Here is a 23,254-nt window from a genome sequence, read left to right on the forward strand (position 1 = left end):
GAGCCCATATGCTCAAACTATTGGATCCTTCCCCCTTCCCAGTGCTGTCACCTAGGGCACTAGCAGGTCCCACACTATCTTTTAGGTCAACCCCAAACTTGCCTGTACCCTTCCAGATGCACCACTTGCCTCTCAGACCAAACCATCCTCATGGCTTGCTTGAAATAGTGTACTGATCTCCGGTGCTTTCTGTTTCCATGGTTGTAGCCAAAATCGTGTTTTTAAAAATATCAAAGAGATCATAAGGCTGTCTTCTGCTTAACACTCCTGGTTTTAGAATAAACGCTGTTCTCTGGTCCCAATGTCTAGCAGTATTCATCACAGTCTATTTTGTAACCTCGTATCTTCTCTCACCAGTCTCCAGTTCTACTGGGCTTATATTTGGACTTCAGTTAAATGGAAATTATCCCCCACATCCTTGCCCTTGCCTGGAACACACTTTTCCCTTTGTTTTAGAGTAAAAAGCTCTTTTGTTATTATTATAAATATGTAGATTTTGTGCAGAGAAATGTTTTTAATAAGATCAAATATTTAACCATACAACCTGGGCAATCTAACAATCCAAAGTGGAAGGCATGGAGAAAAAAGCAAGCCTTCCTGAAATGCCTCTTTTCAGAGGAAGGGCATGAAGAAGGGCAAGGCGGAGAGGGCCAGCAGGGCAAAGCTGAAATCAGCAGCTGCTGGGGTGGCAGGGAGTGCGAAGGGAACATTGTGGGCATGCAGACGGGGCCGGGGCGGGATGCTTGATAACGCGGGGTCAGGGTCCCATGTTGGGGGACAGCAAGGATGAGCAGGTGGAAGTAGATACGGGGACTTGAGTCTCAGAAGGTGAGGGGGCAGGGCCGAGATTCTCAGGGGCCGAAGGGGCCGGCGGACTGGGCGTCCTGGAGGGCGAAGGGGACCGAGGTGCAGCTGCCGCAGGCCGGCGGCCTGGCCTCCCAGAGCGCCCACACCGCGGACGGGGCGGGCTGCACCAGCACCAAGGGCCGCGCGTCGTCGAAGACACCGAGGCTCCAGGAGCCGAGGCTGGGCTTCAGAGGCCCTGGCCTGGGCACGAAGGACGCAACCGCTCCGTTTTTGGTCAGCGGCTTGAAGGCGGAGGGCCGGGGCTGCGGGTTCCGCCTGCCGCCCTTGCTGCCTGGGGCCTGCACCCCCAGCGGCCCGCCCATCGTGGCGCTCCCCCTGCGGCCCGGGCCGAGCGCCGTCAGCTGGGTCTCCGGGGTCCAGGGGTCGGCGGGCTCCTGGGCGGCGGGGTGGCCTGCGGGGCGGGCTTGCATTCCTGGGGACCCCCAGGGGCTCTCGGGGTGCTCGGGAGGGGCGGTCCTGATGGTCACCGGGCTCCAGGTGCCTCCTGGGTTCGCGGCTCGCCACGGCCCCCGCTTCATGCAGTCCTCCCCGGCGCAGGCGGGGTCTCGCCGCGGGGCAGTGTCCCCGGGCCCGGCCGGGCGGCTGCAGGCCTCGGGGATCCCCCGCTGGGGCTTGGCGGGGTCCCGGCGGGGCCGCAGCTCGGGGAGGCGGGTGCTGGGTGCCGGCCGCCCCCACTGGACGTACTGAACGGGGCCCGGAGTCCGGGACGGCGGTGGCCGCGGGCTCCGGCGACCCCGGGGGCACGGCGCGGGCGGGGGCCTGCCGGGGGAGCTGCTCATGGGGGCCACCGGGGCGGGCCTTGCCGCGGGGTTCGCCCTCCGGACGCTCCCGAGGTCTGCGGACTCGGCCGGAGCTGCAGCGCCCGCGGCTGGGGACCGTTGGCCTCTGGGCGCCTGGAAGACACGTGGGGCGCGGGGGCGGGACCCTCCACTCGGGCACCGCGTGCGGGCCGCGAGCCCGGACACCCAGCCTGCAGGGGGACGGGAGGCCCCAGCCTCGCTCCCTCCGATACCAGCAAGTTTGTCTCTAGAGAGAGGGGCCTAGGAGCTACCAAGGTCTCATCGCCTCTCCTCCTCTGCCCTCCCCCCTTCTCCCCCTCCCCCCGCTCCCCCCTACTCCCTCTCCACCCTTCTCCCCCTCCTCCTCCCCCCTGCTCCCCCTCCACCTCTCCCTCTTGTGATGTCCTTCATATATCAAATAATTCACCAACTTGAAGTGCAGAATTCAGTGGGTTTTATAGCACAACCATCCATGCGTGCCCATCACCGTAGCAAATCAGAAAAAATTTTCATCGCCTCAGGAAGAAGCCCGTACCCTGTAGCTGTCACCTTCCTATCCACCTGTCCTCTCAGCCGCGACAACCAGGAATCCACTTTCTGTTTCTGTAGACTTCCCTCCTGTGGGCTCTCCTGTGGCATCACTTAGCATGATGATTTCCAGATTCTTCCTTGCTGGGACCTGTACATCCTTCCTTTTCATGTCCAATAAACGATTCCATTGTATGGATATACTACGCTGGTTTAGCCTTTCATCAGCTGATGGACGTTTGTGTTGTTTGCACGTTTGGGCTTTTGTCATAGACATTGGTGGACAAGATTTTGTGCAGACCAATATTTCCATGCCTATGTAGTTGGGAGTAGAATTGCTGGGTCTGTGGTTAGTCCATGTTTAGCTTCTTGAAGAACCACCAGACTGTTCTTCGCCTCTATACCGTGTTGCGTCCTCACTAGCAATGTTGCTCTATTTTATACCTGACATTTAGAAAGATAATGTATAATAACACCTGCAGAAAACTGCAGATAGTCTATTGACAGAAGGGCATTCTCTTTCATTATCATAAAAACGAACATAACTCACTGAAATGCTTTCAAGAAAAACGACTGGTTTTGTTTTAGTAAATAAGATACATGTTTTATTCTTCTAGAATGGCTATTAATGCCACATCTTGCAATTTACCTTTTAAGGAAATGGTGATTGTACACCACAGCTTATGTTTGAGAACTGACAATGATTATTTTGTGTAGACTCCTATAATTTTAAACTTTTATACATTCATATATAGATTGTCTTCCCTTCAGACATTAATGCAGTTTTTTCCATTTTTAATATCTGTGTATGGAGGTGAATGATTCACTTTTGTAGCTACCAGGTGAAAAGATCTGCCTACAAAAACATTATTTGAAGGCTACTGGGCAGTTGATTACAGCGATCACATTTGGAGGTCTGTTCAAGGTTGTTGTGTAAGACAAGCTGCTCTGGAAAGCCTCTCAACAGCGTTGCAGAAGGCAACACCTCAGTGGTTCCAGTCATAGGAGCAAAAAGTAGCCACTGACAAAATTCCAAAGCCAATAATCCACAACAGGTTTTCTTTTGGGATTTGAGAGACAAGCAAGTGAATGGTGAGTACACTAAAAAAAATGCTTAATGGGGCCAGGCGCGGTGGCTCACGCCTGTAATCCCAGCACTTTGGGAAGCCGAGGCAGGCGGATCATGAGGTCAAGATATCAAGACCATCCTGGCCAACATGGTGAAACCCTGTCTCTACTAAAAAAATACCAAAACTAGCTGGGTGTGGTGGCGCGAGCCTGTAGTCCCAGCTACTTGGGAGGCTGAGGCAGGAAAATTGTTTGAACCCAGGAGGTGGAGGTTGTAGTGAGCCGAGACCGCACCACTGCACTCCAGCCTGGCGCCTGGCAACAGAACAAGACTCTGTCTCAAAAAAAAAAAAAAAAAAATGCTTAATGAGAAATCTCTACTAAGGTTTTGTAGTTCAGAAAGGGGCTGATAATCAGGGAAGGAAGGCGCTGTCAGCCAAGAGGAGCAGCAGGGAGAGAGCCCCAGGACTTTCTGCTCACTGGCTCATTCATTTTCATTCTTCCAGATTCCTTAAGTAAGAATCCTCCAGTATAAGATTTTGAAAACAAATTCACTATGCTGTAACTTTCTCCTTAATAAGACATTTCTTGATAAGGATGACAATAATGTTTATAGCTAAAAAGCCTCTTTAGATGGTATTATCATTGGAGTGGACAGTTAATGCAGTGGGGGTCTAGATTTTTTTAAATGTATGTTTTCTTAATGTCTACACCGTTCTCCATGTCTTATTTGAAGTACACCCCAATGGGAGTCATTTTGGTTTGCTTTTGGTTAAAGACCCTTCAAAATCTCACAGTCTCCCTGCTGGTGCAGTGCAGGCAGCCATAAGTTAGTAGTCAAGTCTAATTATACCTTCCCAGGCAAAGGTGAATAGCTATTTCACAGACATTCAACATGTCTGTTTCTTTTCCTTTTCACACACTAAGAGACAACTGCTTTCTTCTGGTTAGGTAATATTAGAGATTGAGGTAGAACAGTAGTTTTCAGTTAGAGACGACTTTGCTGTACCTGCACCCTCTCACTCCCCCCATCCATCTGAGGCCATTAGAGAGGGTCTGCAGCTGAGGCTGCGCAGGCACTTGGGTGCACTGCTGGCATCTAATGAGTGGAAGCCTGAGGCCCTGCTAAATGGCCTACTGTGCTGAAAACACACTCCCACAACACAGAGTGACCGGCCCAAAAAACGTGAGCATGCAGAGATTGAGAAACACCTCTTCATACCCTTCTGCTAAAGTTATTAAATTACATAACAACTGAGTTATGTTTATCAAAGCTAATGCATTAACATTAGCTTCCATCTGTTAAGTAAACTCCAGTCCGTATTTGGATTTCACTGGTTTTTCTTTTTCTTTCTTTCTTACTTTTTTTTTTTTTTTTTTTTTTTTTTTTTTTTGAGACAGAGTGTGTCTCTGTCACCAGGCTGGAGTGCAATGGCACCATCTTGGCTCACCGAAACCTCCACCTCCCACGTTCAAGCCATCTCCTGCATCTGACTCCCGAGTGGCTGGGACTACAGGTGCACTCCACTACACCCAGCTAATTTTTGTATTTTTAGTAGAGGTGGAGTTTCACCTTGTTGGCCAGGATGGTCTCAATCTCCTGAACTCATGATGTACCCATGGTGGCCTTCCAAAGTGCTGGGATTATAGGCATGAGCCACCACGCCTGGCCTGGTTTTTGGTTTTTCTTTGAACTCACTTTTCTTTTCTAAGAGCTAATCGTCTTCAGTCTCTTCTAATCTGTGAGACTTGCTCAGTCTTTTCATATGTCCCATGATCTTGATACTTTTGAACAATACTGAGCAAGTATTTTCTAGAAATGCTCAGTTTTTAAAAACTTATTTTTAGCACTCTAATTATTTATTGTTTACCTGTCAGCCAAATTATCCATTCAGATAGTTTAAAATGCTAAATCACTATAAATTCTTATTGAAAAGACAGCACATCTCTGCCATTTATCCTGTTTTATTACCCAGAAAAATCTGGCTTCATGGTTTTCCATGTTTTTAAGCTGATTTTCTTTCCCTGAGCACTGCTGCCTATGCATTAGCTCCTTCTGTCCTCTGTGGGTCTGTTTTGCCTGAGCTCTGAGGTCTTTACATTTTCTCATGTTTGTAGAGCTGATAGCTTCATTATGTTCAATAACTTCGTGCTACATTTTGATCATAATTTTCTTTCCTTCGGACACATTTTTTACTCAGCACTATTTTTGATAAACATTTAAAAAACAACTTTATTGAGACATAATTCTTATGCCAGACAATTTACTCATTTAAAGTGCACAATTCAGTCCCTTTTAGTATATTCACATATATGGTCAGCCATCAGCCAGGTAAATCGCAGTATCTCTTCATTTCAAAAAGAAACCCTGAGCCCTATGGCTATCACACAGTACCTCTCCACCCCATTCTCAGCCCCAGGAATCACTAATCTACTTCCTGTCTCCAGATTTCTGTATTGTGCACTTTTATATAAATGGAATTATATAACATGCATTATGTTGTGACTGGCTTCTTTCATTTAATACAGTAATTTTAAGGTTATCTGTATGGTAGCAGGTACTTCATTCCTTTTAATGTGCAAAATATGTTTCAATTCATGTTTATACCATATTTTGTTTATTCTTTTGTCCACTGATGCACAAAAATGAATAATGACATTCTAAATATTATGAATAATGACATTCTAAATATTCATGGATGAAATTTTTTGTAGATAAATATTTTATGTTTGAATTATACACAGTAGTAAAACTTCTGAGTCATTTGATAACTATACTTAATCATTTAAGAAACTGCCAGAACTTTTCCCATACTGGGCATATGATTTTACATTCCCACCAACATGTATGAGAGTTCTGCTTTCTCCACATTCTCACCAATGCTGATTATTATCTGGCTCTTTGATTCTAGCAATTCTAGTTTGTGTGAAGTGGCATCTCATTGTGGTTTTGATTTGCATTTTGCTAATGGCTAATGGGGTGGAACATATTTTCATGTGTTTATCGGATATTGGTATCCCTTCCTTGGAGAAATGTCTAGTCAGATTTTTTATTCATTTTTTAATGGGGTTATTTGTATTTTTATTGAGATTTAAATGTTCATTCAATATTCTGCTTACAAGTTTCTTATGAGATACATGAGATTGCAAATACTCTCTCCTGTTCTGCGGATTGTCTTATTTTCTTTAAAGTAAAATTTTTTTTTTAATTTTGATAAAATCCAATTTAAAATTTTTGGTCATGAGATAGACAGATAGACAGATAGATAATGACTTACTTGGGACGGCTTACCTTGGAAGCTATGAAGTCAGTTCTAGGTAAGCAGTACAGATACTGAGATTTTTCTGAGCTCATTTATGATATTTATCAAAATGAAAGAAAAAGTATGTTTGCCTGAGAACCAAAGCAGGCGTACATTATGACTATGACTTGTGGGTTCCTTAAAAACGTAATAAAATTATGTTTATGAGTGTGCTGTGTGTGTGCATGTGGTGTGTGTGTGTGTGTGTGTGTGTGTGTGTCCCCACTTCGTCCTCATAGGCCATTCACTGTTTAGACAATAAACTTCAGAAATCTGCATCTATCCCAACTCCTCTCTTTATTTTAAGGGGTCTGGGAGGAATATTTCAACTGGTTCTGCAGCGAGGAATAAAGATGCTTATTGTTCTAAAGTTTGTCATAGAATACCCCATGACTCTTTATTTGTTCACTCTGATATTTTTCTGGATTTTATTTTGATGTTGACTCCTGTGCGTTTTCCTATATGCACGTTCATGAGTGCACATTGGTAAGGATTCATCCTCTTCTTTTTCTCTCATCTGGGAATTCCATAAAGTATCTGATCCACTGATGATCCCACGTCATTTTCCAAAACTGCTATCAATATACTATTTCCTTAAATTTCTCACATTCCATTTTAAGAATATTATAGTTAATATGGAGTTCAGTTTATGTTTCCTTTAAAAATATTTTAGCTTCTATATTGTAATTGGTTACAGTATTACAATAATTTTATAGGCCAGTAATCCTCAAACTTGCAATATGTGACACCACAGTCACCTGGAAGAATTTCTGAACAGACCATTCAGACCCAGGCCTATGAGGTCTGGGTAGGTCCCAACAACCTTCATTTCTAATATCTTACCAGGTAATGCCATGGTGCCTACGTGAGGACCAAACCTGGAGAACCGCTGCTGTAGGTTTCATTGTCTGTCTTATGGTTACGATCTGAAATTTGTGGGAATCGAATGAATTTAAGTTACATGTTAAAGGAACAGAATATAATTTGACATCTAAGTTATACTTGGTGTTGTTTCTGTTATTTGGAAAAAAAAGTTAAGATTTTTGAGCACCATTTCAGAACATTTCATGTTCGCTTAAATCAACTGGAGGTGTTAGGATGCCAATATTGATTCAGTAGGTCGGACACGTGGCCCCAAATTCTCCATTTCTAACAGCTCAAAAGGTGATGAAGTACCAGTAATTTTGATCATAACCTGGGTGCATGTTAGAAATGCAGGACCTCAGGCACCATCCCAGACTAATTAAATCAGCTGCTGCATTTTACTAAGATACACAGGTGGTTCATATGCATTTTAAAGTTTGGGGTGCACAGGTCTAGAAATAAAATTGCATATTAGAATGACGTGCAAACACCCATGCCTTGCTTTTCTGATTTAAATAGTCTGTAGAGCTCTCCAGTGGATGTGATTGTCAGCCTGGTAGAGAGGCACTGGGCTCTCTGGGCTGGCATGTACACATGGCCTTCTGCAGACTCTGTCATGCCATTTAACCAGCATTGGTGAGTCCATATACCCAGCGTGCAATTGCTTCCTTCCATTCTCCCCTATGCTCCCCTCTTCCTAAGACTCGATTCTTGGAGAATTGTGCTTCTTTTGAAAAAGACCCCACCTTTGATCAAGAAAATGACATTGATCTGCTCTTCTACTATATAAGGTGAATAAATTTCAAAAATGTAATAAGACCCAAAGTGAGGCTCCTATTACCAGACCATAAAGCCAGCACTGAACACAGTAGGTGGCGTATGTGTTGGCAGTTAAATGCTTATTGACAGAATATTTCCTGCAGTGTGGAATGATTCAACTTTCACTCTTCATTCATAAACTCTGCTTCTGTAAGAAAATTTAAAAAGACTTGTGCTTCTGGTGAGTGTTCTAGAGAATAATTTCATGTCATTGCATTCTTTCTAGATTGAGCTCCTATCATGCATTCAGTATTTTGCTACACACACACACACACACACACACACACACACACGCACACACGAGACAAAATGTGTGGTTGCTGCAGTCCTGTTCAGATATAATTCTATAATCAAAATTTTCAGGCCATAGAATGAAAATAGAGGTGACATTTTATGCTGCACTATTTCCTCCCAAAAATGAAAGTTTTAAGGGCAAAGATTATGTCCCTTGAGTGCTGCTGTATACAGTATCTTTCCTGCCATGGATGCTCAACACTTGTTAAATGAGAAATTCACCCCAAGGTTCTGTAAGTTAGAATTTTGATCAACTCACTGAAAATGAATACAGATGACAGAGTCGATAGCTGTGACAGGCCCTGCCTGGAAAGCAAGGATCGACACGCACAGCTGACTGAGCTGCAGCTAGTTATGTTCTTGTAACTATCCCAGATCCATAATTCAACATCTCACAGCTTGCATAAGATTTATCAGACAGAAAACAGTAATTACAAAGACATAATGAAAGAGTGATTTCCAGGGAAAGCTCTTTGGTGTACTAGATGGCACAGTAGGAAACGTATTTTTGTAGTTTTTAAGAAGGATGAACGCCACAGGTAATGGCATGACGGTGTGTTCTCTTTGGCAGACAGATCTTCTTTTCTTAGGACATTTCAGGTAGTCTTGGGTTCAAATGAAATTGGGATAAAATACATGTTATTCTAACATGTATTAAAAATAATGAAAATACAGAAAGATTAACCTTCACAAAGCAAGCATGTTTCTTATTTTGGCTTTTAATAAACATTCTCGTGAATGGCTCATTTGATTTGAAAACAATCCTCTCATTCAGGACCCAGCATGGTGTCTGCCTGGACCACATCTAATTATTACATCAGTAAAGTCACTCTCTACAGAAAAGATCATGGAAATTAACAGATTAGATCATGTAAAAACTTGAAGGTTCAGTAATCTGGGCCAGGCTGTGTTTTGTCATGATCAGGTTAATGATGACAAAGACAAGCAACGGAATAAAGATAGGCAAAAGTTTCTGGGTTTATGGTTATGTCTAAATGTAACTAAATAGGTGACTGAACATGGAGGTGTTGGCTATGATGATTCAGTTGACTACAGGTCATCTTGAATGCCAACATCCTTAATATTGTATTCTTTGCAGAAAAAAATTTATTCAGCAATTTCAGGTCAGTGCTATTTGCTAGGAAACTGATCAAGCTTTGTTGACCAGAACAAATCCATTTGGAAAAAGAATTCCATTTAACACATAAATTCATACAATCAGTTTTCTTTTTCATGCTCAATTGGAATACTAGTTTGATTAGCATACTAGTTTGATTAGGGGATAAATTATTTGAATCATGTTTTCAGGTTAACTTTTGTTTTATTTTTTCAATGAAGAGAGCAATATGTTTGTATATTTATGTAAAAAAGAGAGGCGTTTTATACATTTTGGAAGATACGTAGTGAAAGTGCCTGACTCCCGATTCTAAATAAAAGTGATAAAATATAGCTATAACTTAGAATTATAATATTCATAAAATTTATTTGACTTTGAATTATTACTGGAAAGTACATTCATTAAAAAAATTATATTGAGTTTCAACCAAACTCTTATAGTATGTTTTGAATGAACTAAAATGTATCATACAAGAAATATATTTTATGGAAATCTACCAAGAAGTATACATTGATATATTCTAAACAGTAATTTGTTGATTAATCACATTTTAAAATTAAACTTTTAAAAATTGATTTCTTTTGTTCTAAAAATAATTACCTCAAAAATTATTGAACACACTGAATGAAATTTTGATCTCTGAACACGGTACATCAGGCCATACTTAATGCTGATATGCTCCTGCTGAATCATCTTTACATGCTTCTGAAGAAGAAGATTGATCCTTGGATTTCTTAAATTAATTCATTGGATTATTAATACTGTAACAGAAATATTTGCTTGTTAATTATAAGTAAATATCAACTTGTTGTTTTTCTTTCTTGAATTATCCTTGAGGGTTTCCTCCATTATACTATCCTTAGTCAACCGCAAAATGGACTCAGAAGCCTTGAGAATTTGGTGTCAAAATTACCCTAGCACAGTAAAATATGCTAGAGAGCTTTCAGACTTTCTCCATTTTATGGAACATTGCATATATGGAAATTTGAATCCAATTTTAAAAATATATAGAGACTAAGTCACATTTTTTATTCCTCATGAATAAGCTTTAATAATGTATACCTTTTCTAGACTACTGTTTCTAGACATCTTTTTCATTCTCTATATAATCATTTAAGGTTTGTCTATTTATAATGTTGAAAAATATTATTTTTAAAATGTTATCTAAAGCTTTGCATTTGACGTTGATCTTTTATTTTATATTTTACATGTTTTGGCATTTTTGTTTTCTCTAAATTTATGTTTGCTTAATTGCTTTTCTGACTTTTTAGGTTGAATTGTGAACCAATCTTCTTATCCTTTGATGGTACAAACATTTTAATCTATAATTTTTTATACATGTCTATATTTGCATGTTAAAAATATACTGTAATACACATTTTTTTTTCTCAGGGTCAGTCACATTTTTTGTTCTCTTAAGAATTACTGGCTTAGCCTGAGCCACAAAGCAAGACCGCTTTGTCTACAAAAACTAAAATTCCAAAAATTAGCCGGGTGCAGTGGCGTGTGCCTGTAATCCCAGCTACGTAGGAGGCTGAGGCAGAAGGATTCCTTGAGCCTGGGATTTTGAGGCTGCGGTGAGTTATGATCCTGCCACTGTACTACAACCGAGGTGATAGAGTCAGACCCTGTTATTTAAAAAAAAAAAAAAAAGGCTTAAACTTTCAAAAATGTGTAGTTTTTCATTTTATTTTAACTGTCTCGTTTTTATTGAGTTCTAATTTTATTGCATTACTGGCAAAACCATTGTAAGATTTTGTTGCCTTTTTTCTTGAGAACTTAATCTGTAGTTTCTGTGTGGTGAGTTTTTGATAAACATTGTTTATTTGCATGAAAAAATGTGATACCCATCAAATAAAGATTGCTGATAGCGCCATTCAAATGCTCTCTAACCAAAGATCTTCTTGTTTTAAATGTATTTAGGTCTAAAGTAATGTTGGGCAGAGTTCCCGTATGCACTCTCTCCATATGCAATTTCTCTGCTTATTAACATCTTGCGTTAGTGTGGGACATGTGTGACAACTGATGAACCAATACTGATACATTATTAACTGATGCTCATAGTATTCACCAGGGTTCATGCTTCCTGTTGTACAAGGATGGGTTTTGTCAAATATGCAGTGTGGTATATCAACCATTTCAATATCATACAGGTAGTTCCACTGCCCTAAAATCTCCCTGTGATCCTCGTATTCTTCATCTCTCTCTGCCCCCAGACCCTGGCAACCACTAATCTTTTTACTCTCTATAGTTTGGCTTTTTTACGTGTTATATAGTTGAAATCAAACAGAATGTAGCCTTTTCAAACTGGCTTCCTTCACCTACCAATATGCATTTGGGGTTCCTCCAGGTTTTCCATGGCTTAATTGCTCATTTCTTTTTAACACTGAATAATATTACATTGTACGGGTGCACCACAGTTTGCCTACTCACTCACCTATTGAAGGATACCGTCATTGCTTCCAATTTTGGACAATTATGAAAAAAGCTGCTATAAACATTTATTTACCGGTTTTTGCATGGACACCACATTTTTTTCAACTCATTAATACAAATACCTGAGTGTGGTTGCTGGCTGGTAAGACCGTCTCTAAAGGACCTGCATCATTTGCCTTCCTGCAGCCATGATGAGGGATCCTGCTGCGCAGCATCCTCACCAATATTTGGTGGTATTCGTGTTTTGGATTTTGTCCTTTCATGTGCTTATTTGTGACCTGTGTACCTTTGATCTGTTTATCTTCTTTAGTATGTGCTCAGAACTTCTGGTCAACTTTAAATTTGGTTGTTTGAACTATAAGTGTTCTTTGTATATGTTTTATTTACACAGATTTTCTTCCATTCTGTGACTTGCCTTTTCATTCTCTTATTCACGAAAACAGGCAGCAGATTGCTGACTACACTGAATTAATTGATTTTTTGTACTAAATTTGCGTTTAGTCACTGATTTTTAAAATTTTCACTTTGTATAACAAGTTAGATACATTGTATTAGTGAGTGGGGACCTGTGGTCCAATAAAAACTGGTTGGGATGAGCAAAATACAGAGAAAAATGTGACCAAGAATGATGATCCAGAAGCCATGATGATATTAAGAGCTGAGTGAGTGACAGTGGGCAGACTTGCTCGGGACCAGCTGTCGGATGGAATTAGTTGAATCTCATTGGACAAGAGTCAACAATCGTCTAGAACTAGAAACCTAATTTGTCTCACAATAGCATGATTTTATCCAATATCTAAGAATATATATGGTGGCTTGGGAGGGTGAGGGCCATGCTAGATAAAATGGCTGCCTGAGTTTAAATCAGAAATGACTGGAGAAAAAAAAATGAAGCTAAAATTGGCTAAGATCACATTTTCTGACATGAGACACATGATGAATTTAAAAGTCTTATCAGACAGCCAATAGAAAATAGTTCAAAATGCCCATCCACTCTTTATAGTGTGACAATGCGAGCTGCATCTGATCAGAGGTATACTTTTTTCAGATGGTCATATGTGTTTTAATAGTACTCTGGCTCATAAAATATATCCTGTTTTCAAATATATACAGTATACCTCTACTCTAGATAGCCTTAATTCATTTTTTCTATAGAACAAAATAGAGGAAATATGATATATTTGTAAACATCACTAATTTTAGAGTCCTAAGTACTATGCTTGAACTCTAACCCCACTATTATTTAGAATGTCATTCATCTCTCATTCAAAAATGAATTTTATGAACAAATGCAAATTGTGATCCAAGCTTAGTAATTGGCAATGTCTGTGACGATCCATTAGAGAACACACTGCCTTCCTGGGTATTAGTTATCATGAGAGAGCAAGACAAGGAAATTAGAAATTACATAGGAGAAAAATTGATGACTTCAAAGACAACAATTAAATTGCTGTGGAAACACTTGAGGTAATATCGCCTCTAAGTGGTTCAGAGATTTCTTCAAGGAAATGACAATTAAGGTGGTTTTGAATTATCACCAAAATTTCATATAAAGAGAGGGGAGAGAATATTTAGTGAGTATTTGAATTATTGAAATGCGACTATTCCAATGAGATCATGACCAATGTGACAATTTTATGTGTCGACTTGGCTGGGACAGAATGCCCAGCTATGTGGTCAAAGATTCTTCTGGATGTTTCTCTGAAGTTGCTTTTCGATGAGATTAACATTTAAATTGATGGACTTTGACTAAAGCAAATTGCCCTCTACAATATGGGTGGGCCTTAACCAATCAGGTAAAGGCCTGCATAGAACAAAAGATTGACATAATCCAGAAAAGGAATCGCTGCCATCAGACTGCCTTTGGCTTTGAGCTGCAACATGGGCTCTTTCTCAGCCTCCAGCCTGCCATCCCATCCTGAAGATTCTGGACTTGCCAGCCTCCATTATCACATGAACCAATTCTGTAAATTTATTTCTATACATTTACACATACTATTGGTACTGTTTCTTCGGAGAACTTCACTGACACAACCAAATAAACTGTGCAGATAATGGTGGGGATAGTGTTAAGTGACTAGGCTTAAGAGATAAGCTAAGCCCTGCCACACACCATTTACCCATGTCATTAACTTTCCTTCTTTTTTTTTTTTTTTTTTGTTGAGATGAAATCTCGCTCTGTCACCCAAGCTGGAGTGCAATGGTGCCATGTTGGCTCACTGCAACCTCTACCTCTCAGGTTCAAGTGATTCTCCTACTTCAGCCTCCCGAGTAGCTGGGATTATAGGCACCCTCCACTGCGCCTGGCTAATTTTGGTATTTTCAGTAGATATAAAGTTTCACCACGTTGGCCAGGCTGGTCTCAAACTCATGATCCTCCTGCTTTAGCCTCCCAAAGTGCTGGGATTACAGGTGTGAGCCACTACGCCTGGCCTACCCATGTCATTAACTTTCACATGTATACCTTGAACGTAAAATAAAAATTGGAAAGAAGAAAAAAAAGAGATAAGCTTAACCTTACAGTACATTTCATAGGATGGAGGAAGAGATAAGAGATGAAACAGTCAAAGAGTGCTTACATTCTTGGCTTGGGTCAGTTGGATACGTTATGTTTTTTTTACTTAAATAGCAAACATAGAAAACATGAAAGCTGCACGTGTCAAGGAGGGATTAAGTTTTGCTTCAGGTATGTGTTTATGTCAGCCATGAGACCAAGATGTTTGGAATTTGATTCAGTGTTCCAAGGATGAAAGAATTCTGGGACATGGTCAGAGATTTCAGAGTCAAATGTTATCCCTGTCATTATTTCATGCTGTAAGATTCATGTTTTTAAATTTATATTTTATAATTCAGTGGGAATATCACCAATCTTAAAGGGTATCAGCATTAAAGTTTCCACAGTTTGCACATCACTGTGATGCTCACTCTTGAAACATTCAAGAGAAAGCACTTGTTAAATTGCAAATGCCAAATGCAAGTTTTATTTTAATAAAATGAAGTTTCTTAAGCTATACAGAAGCTATGATATGATTCCTTAAAAAAAATAGCCAACGACATAGCAATGATAAAGACAATGGTATCAATCTTTTTAAGTGAAATTTTAAGCTTCCTGGGTGAAACAAGGAAAAGGTCACTGATAATAAAATACAAGCCAGGAAATAGGCTGTGTTCTGATTGGCACAGAAGGCTGTCTAAGAAAAATCTGAGAAGGGCATTGGGTTTAGTGATCTGCTTCTGAGACCTTTCGTAGAGGTCCACCTACTGACTGGAATGCATGGAATTTACATTATATTCAAAACCAGTAAAGATCAAAGAACTTATCCACGATCTATTCTTAAGGAAATACTGCCATTTGCAAATTGATATTTGGAAGTGGAATTGCCAAATTAATGCATGATTCAACAGCAAGAGTTGCAGTATTTAGGCATCTGAGTACAGAGTTTAATACATTATTTCATGAAATATTAATATTATGACATTAATTTAAATTGATTTAGATACACAAACTCTAATAGGGGCAAAAAATTAAATGTTATTACCAAGTCATCACACTTTGCTCTACACAGGGCTCTGACAGAAACAGCATATATTCAAATCTCATTTTACATCTTCATTAATGAACTGAGTCAGCGACAGATTAATGAAATTCTGAGAAAATAATATATCAGTAAACATATTTAATGATCAGGGATGCAGAGCACAAGAGGTCTTTGATGATTAAAATACGAAATAAGGAAAATATTAAATATACACAGAAAGCATTAAGTAAAAAAAAAAAAAAAAAAAAAAAAAAAAAAAAAAAAAGGACAAAAAACAAAAAGCAGCTCCAGTTCCTATACCATTTCTGAACAAGAGACAAATCATGTTGAAAGCATGGGGTCTCCTAGCTTGTGATACTGGAACATATATTTGCTTTCCTCAGGCCCTGGCTCCCAATGTCCTTATTCTCTATTTTCTCTGAGAAATAAATCTCATCCTAAATTTTCAGCCACTTAATGGAATCTTTCTCAGAACAGATTAGAACAAACATGAACTGGTTCTATTTCCCAACTGGTTTGGGTTATTTACCTTATGTGGAGACATTTTTGCTTACTAAACAGCAATTCTTCCAGTTTCAACTAGATTACATCTGGTTACTTTCTATATAGAGGAAATTTTCAACTCCTCCATGTTCCCTGCTTCCCACCACCCCATACACACAGGCACACATTCAGCAGGAGTAAATTACCACTAATTGGTTAGTTCCAAGAAAACTAATAGGGTTAAAATTGATATAGATATATTTTGAAAAATAATTCTAAGTAAATTTCAGGAAAAAAAAATCATGTGCTTCTTTCCTGAATTCTTTAAAAGTTACTTTATTTGTTTTAATTTTTTTCTCTATTAGTTACCCAAAGTTCCCTGTGAGTTCTGCTCTCATAGCCGTGGCCTGAGAACCAGAGCTGATGCTCCAACACGCTTCTTCTCCTACTGGATCTTATTTTTTTTTTTTTTTTTTTTTTTTTCTTTTTCACTGGCTAGCATGCTCAGGGTCCATGTTTTGTTCATTTTTTAAATTATAGGGCCCATGAGGAATTCCCCACAGAGCAGCACAGTGGCTGTGGCAGATCATGGCCAGACTGCTTCATCAGGTAATACCCAGATCCACCCCTCCTCAATGGGTGGGGTCTTTCCAAGAGAATTTTATCAACTCCAGCCAGGGGTTTACAAACAGAACTCTGATATCCCTAAGATGAGGCCCTGGAGGGAGGAGCAGCTGCGGTCCCTGTGGATCAGTGGACTTAGTCTTCCCTGTCTGCTGGCTCTCAAGTGTCTGGGCAGTCTGGGTGAGGGGGACTCCCCCACCCTGCAGTGCAGCACACCTGCCCTGCCAAGGGGCAGCCAGACTGCTTCCTTAAGCAGGGCCCTGATCCCTTGCCTCCTGACCGGGTAAGACCTCCAAGCAGGGATTGCCAGACACATCATACAGGAGAGTTGAAGCTGACATCAGGTCAGGGCTCCTCTGGGAAGGGGCTTCAGCAGGAAAGAGCAGGCAGCCATCTTTGCTGTTCTGCAGCCTCCACTGGTGATATCTCCAGGTGTTGCAGAGACCCAGTGGAACAGAGTGTGAAGTGGATTCACAGCAAACCAGAGCAACCCGACAGAAGAGGGGCCTGACTGTTAAAAGAAAAAAACAAACAGAAAGCAACAGCAGCAGCATCAACAAAAAAGACCCCACAAAAACTCCATCCAAAGGTCACAGTCTCAAATATTAAAGGTCGACAAACCACAATGATGAGAAGGAATCAACACAAAAATGCTGAAAACTCAAAAACTGAGAATGCCTCTTCTCCTTCACATTATTTCAGCACCCCTCCAGCAAGGGAAAAGAACTAAACTGAGGCTGAGATGGATGAACTGACAAAAGTAGGCTTCGAAGGTGGGTATTAACACCTTCTCTGAACTAAAGCAGCATGTTCTAACCCCATGCAAAGAAGTTAAGAACCATGATAAAACAATAAACTGGTAACCAGAATAACCAGCTTAGAGAAAAACATAAATGACCTGATGCAGCCAAAAAACACAACACACAAATTTCACAACGCAACCACAAGTAACAACAGCTGGACAGACCAAGCAGAGGAAAGAATGTCAGAGCTTGAAGATTATCGTGCTGAAATAAGACAGGCAGACAAGATTATATTTAAAAAAAGAAGAAGAAAAGAAAAGAAAAGAAACAAAACCTCTGAGACCTATGGGATCACGTAAAAAAACTGAACCTGTGACTGATTGGAGTACCTAAAAGAGATGGTTAGAATGGAACCAAGTTGGTTAACACACTTCAGGAGAACTTTTTCAACCTAACAAGACAGGCAAACATTCAAATTCAGGAACTCCATAGAATCTCAATGAGATAGTCCATTAGAAGGAAGATCAACCCCATGACACATAATCATCAGGTTCTCCAAGGTAAAAAGGAAATAAGGTTAAGGGCAGCCAGAGAAAAATGCCAGGTCTGCTACAAAGGAAAGCCCATCAGATTAATAACAGACCTCTCAGCAGAAATCCTAGAAGCCCAAAGAGATTGGGGCCAATATTCAACATTCTTAAAGATAAGAATTTCCAATTAAGAATTCAATATCCAGCCAAGCTAAGCATCATACGTGAAGGATAAAGTCCTTTTAAGACAAGCAAATGCAGACAGAATTTGTCACCACCAGGCCTTCCTTGCAAAGTTCCTGAAAGAATTACTAAATACGGAAAGGAAAAACCCTTACCAGCCACTTCAAAAACACACTGAAGTACACAGACCAACAATGCTATGAATCAACTACATCAACAAGTCTGCAAAATAACCAGTAGCATCATGATGACAAGATCAAATTCACACATGGCCATATTAACCGTAAATGTTAATGGGCTAAATGCCCCAATTAAAATACACAGAACAGCAAGCTGGATAAAGACTCAAGACCCATCAGTGTGTTGTAATCGAAAGACCCATCTCATGTGCAAACACAGACAGACTGAAAATAAAATGATAGAGGAAACTTTACCAAGCAAATGGAAAGCAGAAAAATGCAGGGGTTGCAATCCTAATTTATGACAAAACAGACTTTAAACCAACAAACATAAGAAAAAAAAAAAGACAAAAAGGGCTATATAATGGCAAGGGGTTCAATTCAACAGGAAGAACTAACTATCCTAAATATATTTGCACCCAACACAGGAACACCCAGATTCATAAAAAAAGTTCTTAGAGACCTGTAAAAAGACATAGACCCCCACACAATAATAGTGGGAGATTTTAACAACCCACTCTCAATATTAGACAGATCACTGAGATAGAAAATTAACAAAGGTATTCAGGATTTGAACTCAGCTCTGGATCAAGCGGACATGATAGGTATCTGCAGAATTCTCCACCCAACAACAGAATATATATTCTTCTGATTGCCACATGACATTTACTCTAAAATTGATCACATAATTGGAAGTATAACATTCCTCATAAAATGTAAGCGATATCACACTGCCTGACTGTGTAGTATGAGGTTACGGTAACCAAAATAGCATGGTACAGCAACAGACACATAGACCAAGGGAACAGAATAGAAACTCAGAAATAAGACCACGCATGTACAGCCATCTGACCTTCAACAAACCTGACAAAAAACAAGCGAAGGGGAAAGGATTTCCTACTAATAAATGGTGCTGGGAAAACCAGCTAGCCATATGCAGAAAATTAAAACCGGATCACCTTCTTACACCTTACATAAAAATTAACTCAAGATGGGTTAAAGGTTTAAATGTAAAACCCAAAACTACAAAAGCCCTATAAAATATCTGGGCAATACCTCTCAGGACATAGTCATGGGTAAAGATTTCATGATGAAAAGTGTCAAAAGCAATTGCAACAAAAGTAAAAGTTAACAAAAAGAATCTAATTAAGCTAAAGATCTTTTGCACAGCAAAAATATATATATATATTTATATATATAAAATATATATATATTTTATATTATATATAAAAATCATATATATATAATCATATATATATATGATTTTATATATATATATATATAATCAGAGTGAACAGGCAACCTACAGAATGTGAGAAAATGTTTGCAATCTGACACAAATGTCCAATGTCAAAAATCCACAAGAAACTTAAACATATTTATGAGCAAAAAACAAATAACCCCATTAAAAAGCGGGCAAAGGACGTGAACAAACACTTCTCAAAAGAAGACATGTATGTGTCCAACAAACATAAAAAAGCTCAGCATCACTGATCATTAGGGAAATGCAAATCACATTTGAATTTTTAGAATGGAGATTACTAAAAAGACAAGAAACAACAGATGAATGTTTTTACACTGTTGGTGGGAATGTAAATTAATTCAGCCATTGTGGAAGACAGTGTGGCGATTCCTCAAAGATCTAGAATCAGAAATACCATTTGACCCAGCAATCTCATCACTGGGTATAAACGCAAAGGAATATAAATCGTTCTATCCTAAAGATACATGCACATGTATGTTCGTTGCAGCACCTGGAACTGCCTGCCAGGTGCTGGCTCCACGGAAGGCTGTGAGTGGACCAGATGCACTCCCAGTAGCATCTGCTGTGGGCACCCACATCTGGGTGAGGACAATGTGGTGGCACCCAGAAGCTTGGAGACATCAGGAATTGCAGAACCTCACAGAGAGTGTAATGGCCCTGGCTCAGAGAGCCCCTAGGTCTGGGCTCCCCAAAGGGCTGTAACTCTTCTCTTCTTGTCACACACAATGTGGCAAGTGTTGTGGGCATGTTTCATCCCTGTTTCTGTCTAATGTGGAAATGGTCCAGATGGGTCAGGAGGTCCAGATGGGTCACCACTGCCGTGAACACCATGGCACATGTTTACTTATGTAACAAACCTGCACATCCTGCACACAGATCCTTCTGCTATTCTGCTGTTAAAGCTTGAAACTTACATTTGTTTTATCTGAGTGCCTTCCTCAGGAAATGACCTTCAGGCCGCTCACAAAAAGTATCAAATAATGGAAACAGATCACCACCCCATATGCCAGAGTCCTCACTCACATGACTGCTTCCTTGTCCCTCCCGAGTTTCTGTTTTCCTACACATTGTTACATTTCTTGCCTGACACATAAAACTCTAGCTTTAGGTGGTTAGGGGGACCCAATTAAAGCCTTCTTTTTGGCACTACTCGGCTTTTCAGTAATTATCTCTCTGTGTGGCAAGCAGTGGGACCTAGCCTGAACACCTTGTGTATTGATAACATGATTAAAGTGTCTCAAAGCCTTTAAATCATGTATCTTGACATCGTTTCATCATTTTGGAAGCAGCTTCCTCACTTTCAACATTGGCTGTTTGTCGAAACTCCCAGATATCAAATAATCAAAGTGTAATGGGTTTTTTCTTGGGTGCTGATGAGGCACAGGTCTCCGTGAGAATGCTGTGGGTTCTTGGCCTCCAATCTCTTAAAGAATAAGCGATGGGACCACTGCAGGTGTGCCATATGCTTGTAAAAGTAAATATTGGACCCAAAGAAATGTTGCAGAAAGGTGATTTTATTTAGGTAGAGAAAAGAGAAGACAAAGACTTCCATGAAGAGTGTGGAAGGGGATTCCAGAGGGGAAAGGGAGCTCCCACCATGTGGGAGGGGACTTCAGAGAGCTGGAGATCCGGTGTGGGTGAAGGAGCAGGGGAATTTATCCTGGGAGAATTCCCACCTTCCCCAAGACCCTGGGCCAAGGAAAGGAGTTCCTTAGAACTTCCTTTCTGATTTGACTTTTAGTTGCTTCCCGTGTCCGCAAAATTCAAACATAAACCCCCGATGGAGAGAGATGGGAGAGGGACATGGCACTGGGAAATTCTTACCCTTAAAACTACTCCGCCTTGTGGACCGGGAAAGAGAACACATTCCCTCAGAAGCATGCAGATTTCATTACAAAACATAAATTATTATAATAAAAATGATCAAGACAGATTTTTATTAGAAATTTGTACCACTGTGTGCTTGTGGTAAATAAACACTGGGAAAGCTCATAGAGTTGCTGGGTGTATGTTGGCATGTTCTGAGTTATTAACACGTAGCATGAGATTTCAGGCAGTAGCAAAGCATTTTTTGAAATGACCTCTCATCCTCCACTAAAATGTGCATAAAGGACAATGCACGTGTTGAACACAGGCAAATGATTACAAAGCGAAAACAACATGTGATTATTATCCTAGGACAGAAATAAAACATACCAGCTCTTCTGCAGATTCACCATCATGATCAATACCCTGACCCCTCCACAATGTGAGCATCGTTATGAGTTCTAACACAGTAATAATCGTTCTTTTGGATTTTTTACATAAATAAAATCATACACCGTGTACTCATTTCTGTCCACTTTATTTTGCTTAATATTATTTTTCTACCTATCATTTCTATCATTTCATATAGCAGTAATCTGTTCATTTTAAATACTGCATACCATTTTGTTGAATGAATATGCCATGACTTATTGATACGTTTTATTGGTGATGGCTTTTAGATTATTTTCAGCTTGGGACTATTACAACGGCACTCCCGCACGCATGTGCGCGTCCAGTGGGCACTCCACGAATGTGCGCGTCCAGTGGGCACTCCCGCACACATGTGCGCGTCCAGTGGGCACTCCTGCTTCCGCAGAGCAGACTCAGCCGTGCCCTCCTGAGCGGCTGCCGCCGCCTGCCTTCCCCAGCCGCTCCTGCAGCCTCCTCACTGTGCCCTCCTCCCCTGCCAGCTGCCCCGGCCCCTCTGCAGAAGCGCCTGCAGCCCGGTGGCGGCGCGTCCTCCTTTTCCAGTCTCTCCTGCCGCTGCACAGCCCCCCGGGTTTCTGACTCCAGGGGCGGCTGCGCGGACCTTCTCCAGCTCCTCACCCAGGTCTGAGCCTCCTCCAGCTCCGCCCGAGCTGCTGCCTCTGCGTCTGCTCGGCCTCCAGGATGGTGGTGTCCGCCCCAGCTGCGCCTTCAGCCGAACGGGGTCCGGGGAGGTAGCTGGGGCCCCAGCCATGTCACCATCGTCCACGTGGCTCTTCATGTCACTCAACCCCTGCCTGGCTGGCGCGAGCTCGTCCCTCTGCTTCTGGGCTTCGCTCTTGGTGGCATCCACTAAGATTGAATTTCTAGCAGAAGTTGCCTCAACCCCACCGCCTCCTCCGGGTAGCTCTGGCATTAGGCGCTGGCGGCTGCCACGTGTTTCTCCAGCTGCGCCTCCAAATGTGACGTGTGCTTTCTCGCCTGGTCTGAACTTTCAAGTTCTCCTAGCTTCTCTGCAATCTCTTGGAGATGTTTCACCGTGACCAGGACTTCTGGAGCCCCTCCTCTGCGGCGCCCACCTTGGCCCTGGACACCTGCTGCTCCTCCCCCACGCTCTTCTGCAGATGTCTGAGCATGCCCTGTCTCCGCCAGGGTGTTGCAGTACTGACCACACTGAGCCTCCCTCAACTTGGAGGCCAGGTCCGAGGAGGGCCTGGGGTCGCCGGAGTGGCCTGGGACCTTTCTCTTTGAGCTCCTGCAGCCACTCAGCATAATTCTGTTGTGACCAAACCCAACATAATTTATCTAAAAGAACATTGGTTACCCCTGGTCCACGCTTCCACACTTGTCCTAAATGGAATACTTAATTGGAGGTGTTTATTTCTGGACTTTTCTTTGGTTTT

The 23,254-nt window shown here is 41.2% G+C and overlaps 1 protein-coding gene across 1 annotated transcript; it reads right to left on the reverse strand.

Moving 5' to 3' along the window:
• Positions 1-851: 851 nt before the first annotated feature.
• On the reverse strand, positions 852-22,767 carry POM121L12 (POM121 transmembrane nucleoporin like 12). The gene is made up of 2 exons (XM_037727267.1): positions 22,316-22,767; positions 852-1,893 (listed from the first exon to the last, which is right to left on the reverse strand). The coding sequence occupies exons 1-2, from the start codon at positions 22,765-22,767 to the stop codon at positions 852-854; spliced, it is 1,494 nt and encodes a 497-aa protein (XP_037583195.1).
• Between the last annotated feature and the right edge of the window lie 487 nt (positions 22,768-23,254).

Source organism: Cebus imitator, unplaced genomic scaffold (genome assembly GCF_001604975.1).
Source record: "Cebus imitator isolate Cc_AM_T3 unplaced genomic scaffold, Cebus_imitator-1.0 Scaffold225, whole genome shotgun sequence".
In the NCBI taxonomy this organism is placed as follows: domain Eukaryota; kingdom Metazoa; phylum Chordata; class Mammalia; order Primates; family Cebidae; genus Cebus; species Cebus imitator.

Coding starts and splice junctions, on each gene's coding strand:
- POM121L12 (XM_037727267.1), bottom strand. CDS start 22,767: ATGCCAGAGCTACCCGGAGGAGGCGGTGGGGTTGAGGCAACTTCTGCT. Junction 1,894..22,315: donor TGGCAGGGGAGGAGGGCACA/GTGAGGAGGCTG, acceptor CCCTCTCTCTAG/AGACAAACTTGCTGGTATCG.